The 16986-nt window shown below is 37.1% G+C and overlaps 2 protein-coding genes across 3 annotated transcripts; one reads left to right on the forward strand and one right to left on the reverse strand.

The window, feature by feature from the left end:
- Positions 1–2476: 2476 nt before the first annotated feature.
- Positions 2477–11482, reverse strand: LOC118437111. Of its 2 annotated transcripts, none has more exons than XM_035855906.1 (4): positions 11009–11482; positions 3456–4396; positions 3046–3394; positions 2477–2973 (listed from the first exon to the last, which is right to left on the reverse strand). In XM_035855906.1, exons 2-4 carry the CDS (start codon positions 3741–3743, stop codon positions 2585–2587), a joined length of 1026 nt encoding a protein of 341 aa, XP_035711799.1. In that variant the 5' UTR covers positions 3744–4396; positions 11009–11482; the 3' UTR covers positions 2477–2584. Both variants share the same exon structure in this region; 1 of them encodes a protein (XP_035711799.1).
- Positions 11483–12824: 1342 nt separating this feature from the next.
- On the forward strand, positions 12825–13584 carry LOC110855365. The gene is made up of 2 exons (XM_022103795.2): positions 12825–12982; positions 13103–13584. Exons 1-2 carry the CDS (start codon positions 12838–12840, stop codon positions 13453–13455), a joined length of 498 nt encoding a protein of 165 aa, XP_021959487.2. The 5' UTR covers positions 12825–12837; the 3' UTR covers positions 13456–13584.
- Positions 13585–16986: the final 3402 nt, after the last annotated feature.

The following is a 16986-nucleotide window of genomic DNA, read 5'->3' on the forward strand; positions in this document are numbered from 1 at the left end:
TTTTATTTTTTAAACCGCCATAACTTTTTAAGATTTTTTAAACAAAATTTTTTACTGAATTCATGACAGAGGGTTCAGCTTTCGCATGCCAGGAAAGTTTTCAAAAAATTGGTTGTTTAAATTTTTTGTAAATTTTGAAATTTAAAATTTTTGAGATATTTATTAAAAATATCTCAAAAATAAAAATTTGTATTTTTTATTTAGTTCGTTAAATAATCTTGACCTTTGTGATCAGATTATGGCCAAAAGTTTGAAAGTCTCAAGGGAACCTCAAAACTTATCGAGGTTTGAAATTGGTCGAAAACGCAGATATTATCCATCCTTGACCCATATTTGACGCCACGCCACGGCGCCAAATATGGGTTTTGCACGGAAACGTGAATGGATCTTTCATTTAGGGTCCTAGTAGATTCTAAAAAACATACTGGGTACCCTAGACACAAAACACACCTCGATAGTATACCTCGATAGATTCCAAATGTGAAACCAATGCCAAGATAACAAGTAGACGGAAGCTTGCCTTTCGCTGCAACAACTTGGTTCTGGTGAAAGAGCTTACAAATTTGAGCCTGCCTATGGAAAACTCAGACAAGTCGGATGAGTTTGAGCACTTGGTGACCTCATCAATTTGTGAGTAGACGTCATGGCTTGCCTATATGATTCATTAGTAATAAATTCTGCAAAGTAATTTGCAAATTCAATCCTCCGCAGCATCTCCACTTGTCCACAGAAAGGTTACGCATCGCCCCATGGTGGAGTTATCTGATACAAGACACGCCAATGAGGAAGCACGAACAGATCCTGAACATGATCCATTCATCCCACTAGAACTTAAAAACTATCGGCTGAAGCTGGTAAAACAGAAATTTGAAGATCAAAACAATGAAGATAATCTCGAATACGCGTTAAGATATAAACGTGGAGTAGTTAAAGTTGACAGAGAGTGTCAAACCATCGCCCCATCATTTCTTATGGAACGCAAACATCGCAAATTAACATAGTTTCAGACAGTGTTGTTCGTGTATTTGTTTGATAAAATTCTCACCTGCTTACATGCATTATCTCAAATCTCAAGTGTCTCAAGACAAGAGTTCGGCAACGTAGCCAATTAATGACTTACGAGTGCATGCATTAATTTTACTCGCAAATGTTGAACATTTAGATTTCATATAATTTACATATAATTTAAGTTCAATTCTTGTAATATTGGAATTATATATAGTTATATATATATCGGTATAATTAGATTATTTACCCAAGTAACAACACAAACCTTACGCATTTCAAACAGAAGTTCAATTGTGTATTTATTTGAGGAAATTCATAAAATCCACCAAAAATATCAACAAAACCAAGTCATCTTGAAAACATTCTTTATTTCTTAGCCTTATAAAAATGTTCTAAATTGATGGACACTATAATTATTTAGTCATCTTCATTTCAGGGAGTTGTAAAACTGGTATTAAATATTATTTAACAAATCAATATATTTAACCACAATGTCCATTTCTGTACCAATCATGAATCCTATCAAGTTTTAAGTTCACCTTATCTGTCAACGTAAAAAACAATTACTTAATTTTGGCCCATTCATCATTCATCCTTGGTCACATTATCATTCTACCGATACATATGTACATGTCTTTCTTAAAATAGATACCCTTATATTTGTTGCTCTCTAATTCTATTGAAGGAAGTTCCTCCAACAACTTGCATTGATATGACGATCAAGTAATTGGTGTAAAGTGTAATTGTAATAATATAATAATATAATAATATTTATTCAATGAATAATTCTTACAAGGCTCATGGCCCATAGAATTACAGGTTAATCGTCTGCATGATTTCACAATATAACGGGTTACATTGCTTCTAATTCAAAATAATTAGGTCGAAACATTATAACAGAAATTTGACTTTTCAATATGACACCACAACATCCTTCGCAGTACAATACCATCACAAAATTCTGACACTTTTAGTTCTAATCTGACCAAATAACTACACGCGTAGCAACATTATGATAACGGTAGTATGAAACGGTTTATCCATTACAAACTTCCAAACACTCTGGTAGCGGTCAAAGCATTATAAGAGAAATTTGGTTCATCATGTGGCTTCAAACTAGGCACTGGTAAAAATCTCTACTTTAGCAACGTGACAATACAACTCTCTTCATAGTAAATAACTTTTTCGAGCCGCCGTACCTGTTTTGAGTTAACATGGTAAAACAGTATAACAAAATTCAGTGTAAAATGAACTTCTACTTCCCAAGTTCTACGTGATAATATTAGAATATAACATTCGCAGTATAACAGCATAACAAACTTCTTTCATATTATGCTTTAAAAGTGACAAAATAATGACAAAATAGTTACAAATTGTGACAAATAGTGACAAAACTGTGACAAAAGAGTTACAAATTTGTGTACAGTGTAATTTTGTGTAATGAAAAGTGTCGAACTAGCGGCGTACATTAATGTTTTTACCAACTGTGTTTTTATTTTATAAATTATTATCATTACAATGAATTAGAAGGAATACATGGTGAGTTTACACTTATTCCAAGGCCACAAAGACAGGTTCAATGAATTAGCTGAATTATATCAATTGCCTTGCGAAGGTTATCTGGATCAGGAAGTGGATGATTCACCGTGGCGTCTAATTTTACCCAGAAAGCCAACTCGCATAGTTCACCACGCATAAGTTTTTCCTCCTCTTCCGTTACGAAGGGATTTCTAATAAGAAAATTTAAATCTACAGACGCTTCGGCGAGGTCTCTATCGGTCATGTGCATATTAAACATTTCCCTTCCGTAGGATGCAGCATCCTCATAGCGGTCACAATGGTCAATAAGAAATCGACAGTAGTGGCGCTGCAAATCTAAGAAAATTTTTGCACAATCCGCATTTTGCTTATTTGTTGGAGTTTTCAGAACGGCAGCAAACCTGCTTTCAGCTTCATCATTCCTACCTAAAATTGTGTGAGGTCGTTCAATTTTTATTATATAGGGATTTATGTAGATTTTCTGCCAGACGTGCTTACCAAGTCGGCTCAAAATTACCATCGTAATTTTGAACAATTTTGCCGCGACTTTGTCCGATGTAATGCAAAAGTTATGTTTCTTCTGTAATTTGTCTGACAAAGCTTCCAACTTTGATAGCATGTGGCACATTTCCTGGTTGCTAAATGAATACGAGGTAGACGAGCTGTCCTCCTTGTTATACCATGCCCGTTTCGGTCCTAATGTCTTAGACACATATGTCAAGAGTAGACCTACTGCCACGGTGTTTCTTGGATCAAACTTGTGGATTAAACTTGATAAAAGTGTCATTCCTTCGTCCTTGAACTCATCCCTGTAGCCTGTCAGGGATGTGGCCAGTTTTCCATAAATCTGAAAATGTAAAAGTTATGTTTTACGATATAACTACTAGGTTCGCTATATATGCACGTACGCTGAAAAAATACTCGTTTTGCGTATGATCGAGCCCTCTGAGTTGTATGTCTCTCACGAGTTTTTTATAAATATAGCACATGTCCCCTTTGCGGGTCTCCCTTTTGTTGAACACAGTATTTAAATTTCTCAGCGATTGTTGCACCAGAGGGTCATCAGGTTTAATCCCAAAGCCGGGGTAGGTTGTAGCTTCATGCAGAATGTCCAATGCAAGATGGTAGTCTCTTTTTCGTAAATTATTCACTATTGGCAGTCTTTCAGCTGTTTCCTTTGGAAGTGTTTGTACCATATCAAATGCCTTGCATGCGATCAATTCTACTGCGTTGAGCGGAAAGGATGCACTTGGCCTCAACGGGCGGTGGAGGTGACTTCAAATAATTAGTATGCATATCAATAAAAGATTGAATGTCACTCGCTCCCTGTCTACGGGTGGCGTCATGATCAATCATTCGCGAAATTCGAGCCCATTCGCTTTGCAGTTGTTGGTCAACAATGAAGTCAGGGGTTATTCGTTCAGCTGGAGGTAACATGCAGTCGATAACGTACCCCTTGATTTCATTGTATGACTTTTCAGTTGGTGCCAGAAGACAGAGCCAGATTAGTCCTAAGGAGTAGACGTCAATTTGGTGGATTCCGAAGTGAATGGGTTTTGTGGCAAGGTGCATTGCAGCTTGCTCAGGAGAGAGGAATAGGCGTCTATTTGATATTTCGGCAGTTTCATTGTGGTTGTCCCCGTCTTGCAACGTTTTCATAAACTCGTCAATTCCCCCATTTTGCATCGTCAGGCCTAGATCGGCCAATTTTGCCACTAATAAAGAATCTTTCCTCGAAAGCAAAACGTTGTTAGGCTTTAGGTCCCCGTGGACAATTTTCTTTGTTTGAAGGTAGACAAAGGCTTCGACAAGTTGACAAAAGAGAACCATGCTTTCCGCCTTACATGGCCTGAAAAACATATTTTTCATTTGAAACCATGATAACGATTTAAAATAAAGTTTTTTTTAAATCGAAGTATTTTTTAGATAGTTAAAAACGTATCTATTGTTTTTGCATTAAAAATTTTCTAAGCAAATTCTTGTTCGTCATGTAATTTTGAAGTTGAAAAACTCCGCCACTTGTTGGCTGATTTTCAAAATATAAAATATTTTTAATTTTGAAAATTGCTCAAGAAATGACGGAGTTTGTTTTTAAAATTTCATGATGAAGAAGAATTTGATGTTTTTTTAATGCACAGGTCATAATTACCTACGTTTCGGTAAACCTAAGTATGCTTCATCTACAAATACCGCAGCATTTGGCTGTAGAATTTTGCTTAAACGAGTTTGCCGATCTTCCCAGTGCTTATAAGCATTGGAATTTTGAAATTAAGCCATTTTTGTAATTCTACACCGATTTGCAAAATTCGAAATGTGTTGGAAGCTTTGGGGCATGGGCTAGAATATATATGTTCTGAACGGACGGTTCGTTTCGATAAATGACCGATGAGATAAATCACACAGACTCAAGTTCTATACAATTACAAGGGGTTTTATTCAATAGCACATTAATTGACCCACAAATAATTAGCTTTTAATACTTTTAACTGTACCAAATTACGAGACTTCTACTACAAAGCATATACAAACGAAAAGTGAGTCTACACTTAAAAACTATCCTTCAACTCTTCAATCCCACGAGACATTAATTAACACTTAAGACATAGATGCCTCTCACAACTCTAAAACTAAAAGAGAACCAATATTTTTGACAATATAATTTCAAATTTTTGAAACTTGACCTCGTTCGCCTGCTGTGAAGGTCACAAGGTCAACAATTACCACATTTCCATTGTTCGTAAAAATTGATTGTCCCCAAATTTTATTGAAAATTTCGAAATTAAACAACTTGAGGAGTGTCAAAATATGACCTGTGGGGCATCAAACACACCCAACAAAATGTGGGTGTGGCTGGGGGTGTGGAAAAAATTAATCATGGTTAAATTACTGACAATGCGATGGTGTGAAGTGCAACTCTCCGATTTGGCTGAAATTGTGGAATTGTGCAGTCCCCGTCAATACAACCAACGTTTCTTGACACACTTTGTGCGATGGTTGGGATCACACATGTAACTTTTGCTTCGCGATCCGATCCACGATCCGATACAAGGGATTCAAAAGTACCGCGAGCCGAGCCACGATACAATACAAAGGGGTGGAAAGTTTCGCGAGCCGATACAGGTCAAGATACCTGACGGTATCGGCTCGGCTCGGCTCGTGGATCGGCACGCGTTTTACGATACATAAAATAATTGAAAATATTTAGAGAGATGTACTGACTGGGATTAATGTAATCCCAGTCAGTTAATTGATTTTCAATTTCGTCACCTGTTCGGTTCGTTATCATAAATTGGTTGAAGCGATTACTCAACTCAGGTTCGCATAAACGCATTGTTTATAATTTATAATTCGATAAATTATTAGCTCGCCCTGCGTAGCAAGAGAGCTATTGAATTCCTCCTGTCCGTCTGTCTGTCTGTCCGTCTGTCCGTCTGTCTGTCTGTTCACGAGTTTTTTGCATCAATTGATGCTAATTAATTTGCCCCATGTGCAAATTTTACCAAATTAGTAGCACCAGTGCTCTCGAACAGTCGGTAACACAGAATGGTGCAAAACAATTGAGAAAATAGATGCAAAACACACCAAACGTGCATAAGAACCTAAAGAGACAACTAGAATTTTTACTTCGAATTTGTCAGGATTTTATGTCAAAATTCTGGATTTATTTTTCTCGTTTATTTTCCACCGTTGGTGAAAAATTATGTCACAATTGTGTATATCTTTTGTCCGCCTATTCGGCATCATTAATGCAAAATTATGCCAAAATTGCGTATCTATTTTATCTGCCAATTCTGCACCATTGGTGCAAAATTATGCCAAAAACATGCACTTATTAGCTCGCCCTGCGGAGCATGGAAGCTATTGAATTCCTCCTGTCCGTCTGTCTGTCTGTCTGTCTGTCTGTCTGTCTGTTAACGATTCTTTTACATCAATTGATGTTAATTAAAGCGAGTTATTGGCATTCGTGACCGACTTAATAGCACAAATGATATCGAACAATCGGTGACTCAAAATGGTGCCAAACAATTGAGATAATAGATGCAAAACGCACCAAATGCGCAGAAAAGCCGGAAAAAATAACTATACTTTTTCCTTCAAGTTTGTGAAGATTAATGCAAAAATTATGGTTACTTTTCCCAGGTTTATTTTCCACCATTGGTGCAAAATTACATCAAAATTATGCCTCTTACGAATATTCTGCACCATTGGTATGAAGAGCTCGTATTAATTGCAAAGTGCTAGACACAACACCAACTGGGTTTCGGTTCTCTACAAGCCCAAGACAGGTCGCCACTCCCGTTCATCAGGTAACCAGGTCAGGTTACGACCCAGTTAATGAAATTTATATTCATTTTATTTCAGTTTTTATTAGCCCGAGCCAGGGCTTATTAGCTCGCCCTGCGTAGCAAGAGAGCTATTGAATTCCTCCTGTCCGTCTGTCCGTCCGTCTGTCTGTCCGTCCGTCTGTCTGTCTGTTCACGAGTTTTTTGCATCAATTGATGCTAATTAATTTGCCCCATGTGCAAGTTTTAGCAAATTAGTAGCACCAATGATATCGAACAATCCGTGACTCAAAATGGTGCCAAACAATCGAGAGAGTCTAGGCAATACGCACCAAAAGTGCAGAATATCCCGATGCACTTTGTCTCGCATTTTCAGCCAGGAAAAGTCGATTTTATGTCAATTTTATGGATCTATGTATATTCCCCGCTTATTTTCCACTATTGATGCAAAATTATGTCAAAAACATTTATTTATTAGCTCGCCCTGCGTAGCAGAGGAGCTATTGAATTCCTCTTGTCCGTCTGTCTGTCTGTCTGTCTGTCTGTCTGTTAACGAGTTTTTTGCATCAATTGATGCTGATTAATTTGCCCCATGTGCAAATTTTACCAAATTAGTAGCACCATTGGTCTCGAACAGGCGGTAACACAAAATGGTGCCAAAAAATTGAGAAAATAGATGCAAAACACACCAAACGTGCATAAGAACCTAAAGAAATACTAGAATTTTTACTTCGAATTTCGCAGGATTTTATGTCAAAATTCTGGATCGATTTTTCTCGTTTATTTTCCACCGTTGGTGAAAAATTATGGCACACTTATGTATATCTTTTGTCCGCCTATTCTGCATCATTAATGCAAAATTATGCCAAAATTAGTAGCACCATTGGTCTCGAACAGGCGGTAACACAAAGTGGTGCGAGATAATTGGGAGAATTGATACACTACGCACCAAAAGTTTAACCTAACGTTTAACCTAACGTTTGGGTCAAGATTATGTCAAAATTGTCCACCCACTTATTCTCTCACTTATTACAGGGCGAGCTACTTCTAACGTTACAACGGTTTATTTACCCGTTATGTCTGTCTGTATGTCTGTCTGTCTGTCCGAAGACACGATAACTCACTTTAAACTCAATCGATCGACTTGAAATTTTTACCACATCTATATCGACCCAAATGAAGTATCGAGTTCGAAGATGAGCCACATCGGTCCAGTGGTTGACCTGTGGGGGTCACTTGAATACACCCTATGAGGTTATCCTGCACCAAATTTCAAACATTTAAATTCGGCTTTGTTTTGCGCTGAAAAATATGGTGGCCCTAGTGGCAACCATGTGCTTCATTACTCGAAATTTTAATGCAAAAATGAAATATTTGAGGATTCATACTGGTATTGCCTCACGTCCGACCTATTGTATCTGACGTCAGGATAACTCTTCAAACTTTTGGGTATTGCATATGTGTTCATATCAGGTGCTTCATAACGCGACACTTTTGAGCGGGTTGATTTAGCACCAAATTTAAAGCGCATTATATTTTTGGTTGGATTTCATGGTTGTAATGTGGTTTAGTAGATAACACGTCTGTCTGGAAAAATCTTTATTATTTTGCATATTGCATACTGCGCACCCCTGGCTCGGGCTAAGCAAAGCTGTGTACGGAGGTTGTTATTATTATTTGTGTTCATTCATTGATAAAACTTTTTCTGTGCATCCGATATATAAATTACACTATGTTTGACTGAAGATTATGTAAAAGTTATGTCCCATTAAATATTAGAGGGCGAGCTACTTCTGCCGTTACAACGGTTTATTTATGCTAGAATAATAGTGACGGCAACATTGCTTTGCATTTGATCGACTACATGGATTTGTCTGAATTACGACATACTTATTTTGATGAAGATTCAGAGTTCCTGATGGGGATAAGGAGAAATCATATTTTACTCATGAAAGAAGAATCTAGCATCTGCCCCCATTCATTCATTGCCTAGCTGCACGAGTTCCTCACATTCGTAATGACCGTAATGAGGGATTTGCCTACTCATGTCAAAGAAGATGCTAATGCATTCTATGAGGTCAATTTTTTTCTGGAAAAGCTATCACTCAAATTCCAGAAGTACAAATCTGCAGGAGATGAAGAATAGATTTTGAAATAAAGATTCTGTTATTGTTATTTGTCACCTCACCTGTGCGACCCACTACCTAGGTAGTTGGTCACACAGGAGTTTTCGTAATAGCCCAGAAGGGATATTTTGTAATTTGATTAGTAAAGTTGGCCACCAGCTATCTACTGATGTGTATATGTAATTAGTACTAACTATAGTTAAATTTAACATTTAGAAAGATATATCACACTTAATTTGAGTTTAAAAAATTAGTGTTCTTGGGTTTGCATAATGCAAATTGCATGGAAGTGATTGCATATGCTCGTGGATCCTTCATATGTCCAGTTTGAGCTTCTATTATAATTTGGGGTGATCTGATCCAGCTGAATGGAAAGTATCGCGACTATCGCGAGCCGATACAGGACGCGATACAAGCAGATAGAAAGTACCGCGATCCGATACAGGTCACGATACAAGCGGATGAAAAGTACCGCGAGCCGATACACGATCCGATACCGTTTAGGAGTGTGAAAAATATCAAAATCCTACCAGGGCCACTCCCTCTGATGACGTTTACATTAGCGGATATCATTCTTGAATCCCCACCCACAGGAGTGTGCCTACCAACGCTTTTGGCGTTAATCAATTGAAGTACCTAGTGCGACCCCAATAATTTATCGAGATGGAATGTGGATCCCGATGATGATGTCTAATTTAGAAACCACACCCACACGGGAAGTGGTCCCCGACGTTGATATTTAAACCAGACCTTATTCAGAGAAATCTCCTTACTCAGCTGACAAGAACGCAAGATCACACGACATGGTTTGATTTACGTCGGGGACCACTTCCCGTGGGGGTGTGGTTTCTAAATTTAGATTTCTCAATTTCACTCCCCTTTCCGAGCTGAGAAGAATGACATCACACATGACATAATTTCGTTTGTATGGGAATCTCGGTGACGACCACACACCAGGGGGTGTGGTTCTTATATTTCAGTACCTCAATCGGGCTCCTCATTGACCTGAGAAAAATGATATATCACAACCCATGTGTCCAATAAAATATAAAATACGTCGTGGGCCAAACCCCTTGGGGGGAGGTGGTTTATATTTTGAAATAAATTAACCAGTAAAAAATTGGAAATATTTGCATCTCCTTGTCGATCTGGGAAAAATGATATATTACATGACAATGTTTCGATAAAATTGAAAGGCGCCGAGACCACGCCCACTGGGGATGTAGATTTCAAATTTTAGATATTTAGTCGAGATCTAAACACCAAGATGAGAAGAATGACATGTCACATGACATGGATCTGATCAGTGGGAAAAGTCGCTGAGAACCACACCCACTTGGGGGTGCGGGTCTACATAATTGTAATTGGACGTGATAATATGGGTCCCCTTTAGATTGAGATAAATTATTTGCGTCGCGTGACATGCTTTGTGAAGGTATTAGCCAAAGTTCCCGAAGGCACACCCACTTCGGGGTGTGGTTTATTGTGATTGGACATCACCATCGGGGTCCCCATTCCATCCCGATAAATTATTGGTGTCGCATTAGGTACTTCAATTGATTAACGCCAAAGGCGCTGATGGGCATACCCCCGTGGGTGTGGATTCAAGAATGATATCCGCTAATGTAAATGTCGTCAGAGGGTGTGGCCCTGGTAGGATTTTGATATTTTCACACCCCTGAACGGTAGAACTCAGAAATTTAAACCTGATTTATTTTTTTCCACACCCCCGGCCACACCCACAATTTGTTAGAAGCCCCACGGGTCATATTTTGACACACCCCAAGTTGTTTAATTTCGAAATTTTCAATAACATTTGGCGACAGTCAATTTTTACGAACAATGGAAATGTGGTAATTTTTGACCTTGTTACCTTCACAGCAGGCGAACTAGGTCAAGTTTCAAAAATGTGAAATTATATATTCTAGCCCACATAACCTTTCAGCAAGAAAATGCTGCGCCTTTGTTAGATTAACCATAGTTAATTATTCTCAGAAAACACACTTTTTAAGAATTTATTTAACATGAAAATTTAGATATATGTATACCCACCCCTTGGATTTCCTGCCGTCCAAGTACTTATCCAAACTTCCTTCAGTGCAAAGCTCCATTTCGAAAATACAAAATCTCCCCAAGTCCACGCTTCCATTTGCGGAATCCTCCGTTACACAGCTATCATCGGAAAACATTTTTGCAATTTCTTCATTTCTTAGCAACGTCTCTGCTTCGTCTGTTACAATGTAAGCGTTGTGGCAACGGACAATGTTGGGATGGCAAGTCTGGGCGAAGAACACGAACTCATTATACTTTAGTTGAGGTGTGATTTTGATCGCAAATGTCGTCTCGAGTTCAACCACGCAATCCCCCAACTTAAAAATAGCTAAGTTTGTCCTCGACTCGACTCTTTCTGCCTTAAAGACGACGCCATAACTGCCCCGTCCTAAAATATCTGTTAGGGTACAACTTCCAATTGTCAGCGGAATCATTTTTAGGCAAATTGACCAAACTCAATAAGTTAACTAACGGCAAATATGTAGATATTCTTCGAGTGACTGAATAGAGTTAGTTTACGAGATAGAATGGGTCTTATCAATTAGATAAGATACATATTCTGCGAATATTTCTATGTATGGACTGGTAAGCAGAAAAGATAAGGTCAGGTGGGCACTACTTCACATTAAAGCGAACTGATTACAAACAGAATACGCTGTTTTGCAAATAAATGGAGTTTGCTTATGCAAATCAGATTATATTTGCGACCCAATTATGTTTATAACAGTGTAAAATTGAATGATAATCTATATCATTGGGTTCAACATGTATGTAATACATTCCTAATAAACGGTTGCACGTTAGATAAACTAGTGAGAGGATCCATTCCAAAGGAGCCATTTCAGTTCGCTCCATATTCTGATCTAAAAATTAGTATTTGATCATTTCCCCTCTAAATACTGCCATCGCCCCGATTTCTCGTGGGCTATCTCAATCAAAAATAAAGTAAAATCCTAGTATACCATTTTAAAGATTTAGAGATTTGAATACATAAATACATAAATTGAACTATGCATCTCAATAATTGCATTGTCAATTATGGATTAGTTATCTATGCAGACCCAGTTTAAACATAACACAGTTTACAGAATTGTAAACTAAACAATTAAATTCCTGTACATATTTATCTGGCTGAACCTTGTCCTCATTTTCTACTTTGATGGATTGATTACCACTCTTAAATGTTTTTACTCTGCTAGGTTAACATAAATAAATCATTTACCAAATCCCAACAATATCGGGTTTGATTACATGATTGCGTAAATCAACTCTTGCGTCAGGACATTCCAGCAGCTAGGGTTGCCGGTGAGAATATGATTAAAACAAAAGTTTTAAACAAGGCGGGAAATATGTAAATTTGACGAGATCTCACATATGCAGCGGACGAAATCACGCCTCTTATCTCAAGGTAGGACGTTATTCTACCGCCACATATTGGTTAGATTCAAATGGCAAATTTAAGCCTAACCTCACCGACCTTTCATGTTTGCCGCCATTCTCGATTTTAATATGTAAGGCTTGTTCCAAATGGGAGCAAAACCCTAACTAGGGACCACAACGAAGGAAACCCTGATCGCTTTTCACGCTCAAACCTTGGCGCTTCCTAAACCACGTGGATGATCTCTGTATTTAGTTATACATACAGTGGTTGCCGCGATGTGAGACCGGCATGTTTAAACATGTATCGTATCACGCCTCATTGGCAACCCTACACAATTTCCACATAAGGGAAACCGATAAGATATCTAAATCCCAAGTATTCATGACCCAGAACGAGTATTAAGTAACCACTTGTATAAAAATCAACCCGTTATAAAAGAGGAGTTTTGATGCCAAACAAATTCAGTCCACTTCTCCTACTTCAGGCCTATCCTGTAAAAAGAATAGAAAATTCCCACAAAATGAAGACCTTCGCCATCATTGCCTTCTGCATTGTCGCCTGCTCCGCCGGAGTGGTTGAACACCAGCCCTGTGGTAATATATTTACTCAATTTTCAACAAAACTATTCTTAGCCCGCCAGTATTAATTGCCCTTTACAATGTAAATTAATATCCCGCCGGCCCATTTAAAAGCTATATCTCTCATTTCCCCAGGTGGCGCTGGCGAGGTTCGCGAGGTAAGGATCGAAAATTGTCAAGGCCCCATCGCCCACATGGTCGTGGGAACCGCGTATCCCTCCGAGGCTGACATTATTCCCGCCGAGGCCGCGGCAGAGCTCCGTCTCAAGATCTCGACCGTCTTCATGGGGCAAACTGTGGTCATCATTGACAGTACGCTTCCAAACTCGTCCGTTGTTCCGGGTTCCCAATACACGATCCGGTGGTCCATCACACCCTCCAGCCTCCTCGTGGGGAACACTGCTCCCGTCAGTGCTGAAGTGTTCAACGAGGCTACCCAGGCACTCATGCTCTGTGGCAGGGTTACCGTGTCCGTAACGGCTGCTTAAGTCTCCCACCATAACTACTTAAATAGCAGGACATACGCAAAATTTATTAATTGCAATGTTAAATTTATCGATGCAAGTATAATTCAATAAAATTAGGAAAATACTAATTAACCCATTCGCTCCCACAAAAAGAACTTCAAAATTCGTTAGCCACCATTTTAATTCAGATGACAAATCTCAGAAATATGGAAAAGTACGTGAAAAATTCGAAAAATCCACTTTTTTACATGGCGTTGGTATAGGAAAATTTCAAATTTTTGGTAGAAAAAGTCTACAAAAATTCCACTTTTTACAATCGAATTTTTCCATTTTTTCCTTGGTTTCTGGTTGTCATCGAAAAATTTGAAACTACACAAATATGTGTAGTCATTGGTCCTTAACGGGTTAACTAGACTGTTTCGCGTTGACCGTGGAACCACGTAGGTCTACCTAAACAGTGGGAACAATAGGCTAATGAACAATTGTATGAAGGTAGTCATCTATTGCTTATTGCCTCTGCCCGATCACAGTGTCACCATGAACATGTCCCCTCGTTAGATGTTCCCATCATCTGTTCATACTTATATAACAAATTCCGGCTGCGTCTATGTTTAGATTTTCATTACTCCACAGTTTCCACGATCCCCTGCTTACTAATGTCTTCGTTAAGTTCTACATTATAAGGTGGTCTAATCTAACTAGGCAGTTTTTTTCACGTAATATTCAGATCTTGATGGACCCAGTTTTAATTTGTCAATTATCAAAAATTTAGTTTCCCAGAAAACCAGGGAAAACGTACTTACATATGCATCATTCCTTTCCCAATCTTATTTTCCTAGTGTCATTTGACACTAAGTAACTAGCAATACTATGTACTTATAACAATGCTAACTTAAATCCATAAACATCAGAATTTGCGCCCAGAAACAGAACAGCGTTATGCACATACTCTCTGTATTTCATAAAGAAGAACATAGACGGACGTGACAACTGGGTACAAAGCATTACACATCAATTCACAAAGATTGGAATACGTAAATTTGCATTTCGTAAATGCGTATAAACATTAAACTATTTAATCAACACACAATTCAACAAGCACAATGAATCTTACCTACTACGAAGTTGAACTCTGTACCTGAAAATAATCAGTTTATTTACTTTTGACTTCTGACGTCAATAGCAAAATGCTACTATTTCCATGGATTACCTGCAAAGTCGTGTCACTCTCAGTACTTTAGATTTACAAATACTTCTCTACTTTGCACATGTTCACATAAGTTACATAAGTATGATGTTATTTATTTTTAATAAAGTGCGGCAAAGCACGATACATAATTAGCTCAGAAATGCTTAGAATGCTTCACAATATAAAGCAAATAATTCCCCGATTCAAATTTTAATAATGCCTAAAAACGAATTAATTAAAGATAAACTAATTACCTTTAATTGACCACATGCCATGCGCTATACTTCGAAATTAGGCCATGGAGACAAACCATGTCGAAAAAAGTGTCCAAACCTTAATAGCTATATTGCGACATGTCGACAACACCGAAAAACATGTTTTGCCCTAATTTCATGCATATCGCCCAAAAAATGCCGAAATTAAGCCATGGCGACAAACCATGTCGAAAAAAAGTGTCGAAACCTTAGTCGCCATATTGCGACATGTCGACAACACCGAAAAACATGTTTTGCCCGGTTTTTATGCAAATCGCAAATCGTAATCAATATTTGGAATCTGAAGGGTTAACGTTTTTCATTATTTGAAAATTAAATTTAATTGAAATTTGAAACGAGAACCATTATAAATGACATCTGAATAGATAATTTTCAAAATTTGAATAGCAAAATTTGAATAGTTTAATACTTGCTGTGCATTTGAGATTTAGTAATTTTGTTTAAATTTTACCAAGTTTTATACTGAAATAAAAATAGGAATTTTTCGTAACCTACATTTTAATTTTGATCAAATAGCAGTTTTTCCACTCATGTCTCTGGATAATAAGAAATTTGCTTTGAAAATGAAAACCATTATTTAAAAAATTTGCATATTTTTCAGAACAACCTTCTCCCTTCAAATTAAACTGAAGTGCGATTCAGATAAAAATTAACGAATTGTAAACCTCATAAAAACGAATATATATGTCTACCGTGTTTTTAAACATGGATTTCAAAAACAACTAAATTCAAAATGTATATGTAGTCTTCAGAAAGAATGACAAAATTTGCATATTTTCAAACATCGTCTTTTATTTACAGACGTTTATTTACATTTATTTATTTATTTTATATCCTGATCTCAAATTTTTCGTGTTTGCTATTTTGAAAATGAAAAACTGCGAAATTTTGATGCCATAATGGTAATGTTTGCTATTTTGAAAATGAAAAACTGCGAAATTTTGATGCCATAATGGTAATGTTTGCTATTTTGAAAATGAAAAAATGCGAAATTTTGATGCCATAATGGTAATGTTTGCTATTTTGAAAATGAAAAAATGCGAAATTTTGATGCCATAATGGTAATTTTTGCTATTTTGAAAATGAAAAAATGCGAAATTTTGATGCCATAATGGTAATGTTTGCTATTTTGAAAATGAAAAAATGCGAAATTTTGATGCCATAATGGTAATTTTTGCTATTTTGAAAATGAAAAAATGCGAAATTTTGATGCCATAATGGTAATTTTTGCTATTTTAAAAATGAAAAAATGCGAAATTTTGATGCCATAATGGTAATTTTTGCTATTTTGAAAATGAAAAACTGCGAAATTTTGATGCCATAATGGTAATGTTTGCTATTTTGAAAATGAAAAACTGCGAAATTTTGATGCCATAATGGTAATGTTTGCTATTTTGAAAATGAAAAAATGCGAAATTTTGATGCCATAATGGTAATGTTTGCTATTTTGAAAATGAAAAAATGCGAAATTTTGATGCCATAATGGTAATTTTTGCTATTTTGAAAATGAAAAAATGCGAAATTTTGATGCCATAATGGTAATGTTTGCTATTTTGAAAATGAAAAAATGCGAAATTTTGATGCCATAATGGTAATGTTTGCTATTTTGAAAATGAAAAAATGCGAAATTTTGATGCCATAATGGTAATTTTTGCTATTCAGGTTTATTTAAAATCTATAGTTAGGTATGCTGTCAAAGTCGAGGTGAAATTGTGAATTACATCAATTTTATAAAGCATAAGATATTGAGACAATTCACGTCAACCTTCGTAATGTGGAGAAAATAAATAGTGTAGTTAAAACGTATGAATGAGAAACGACGGTTGCAATCATGTGGTGGCTTCATAGTTTAAAGGCGAGATGACGAAATCTCTCATTCTGGTATAACGTGAGTACACCCAAAATTCTGTAGTCTGCAGTTAAGCTGTATGGAAGATGGGTGCAAATCCAACCAGAACGGGACACTCAACACTCTTGCTTTACCCACACAAGAGTTCCACACTAACGAGCAGATATGTACTTACTGACCGTTAAACTTTGCCTGTGTATGATATCGCACTTTGCCTGTGCATAAGTATGTAGATATGT

The sequence above is a fragment of the Folsomia candida genome, unplaced genomic scaffold (assembly GCF_002217175.1).
Source record: "Folsomia candida strain VU population unplaced genomic scaffold, ASM221717v1 Fcan01_Sc012, whole genome shotgun sequence".
Taxonomy (NCBI): domain Eukaryota; kingdom Metazoa; phylum Arthropoda; class Collembola; order Entomobryomorpha; family Isotomidae; genus Folsomia; species Folsomia candida.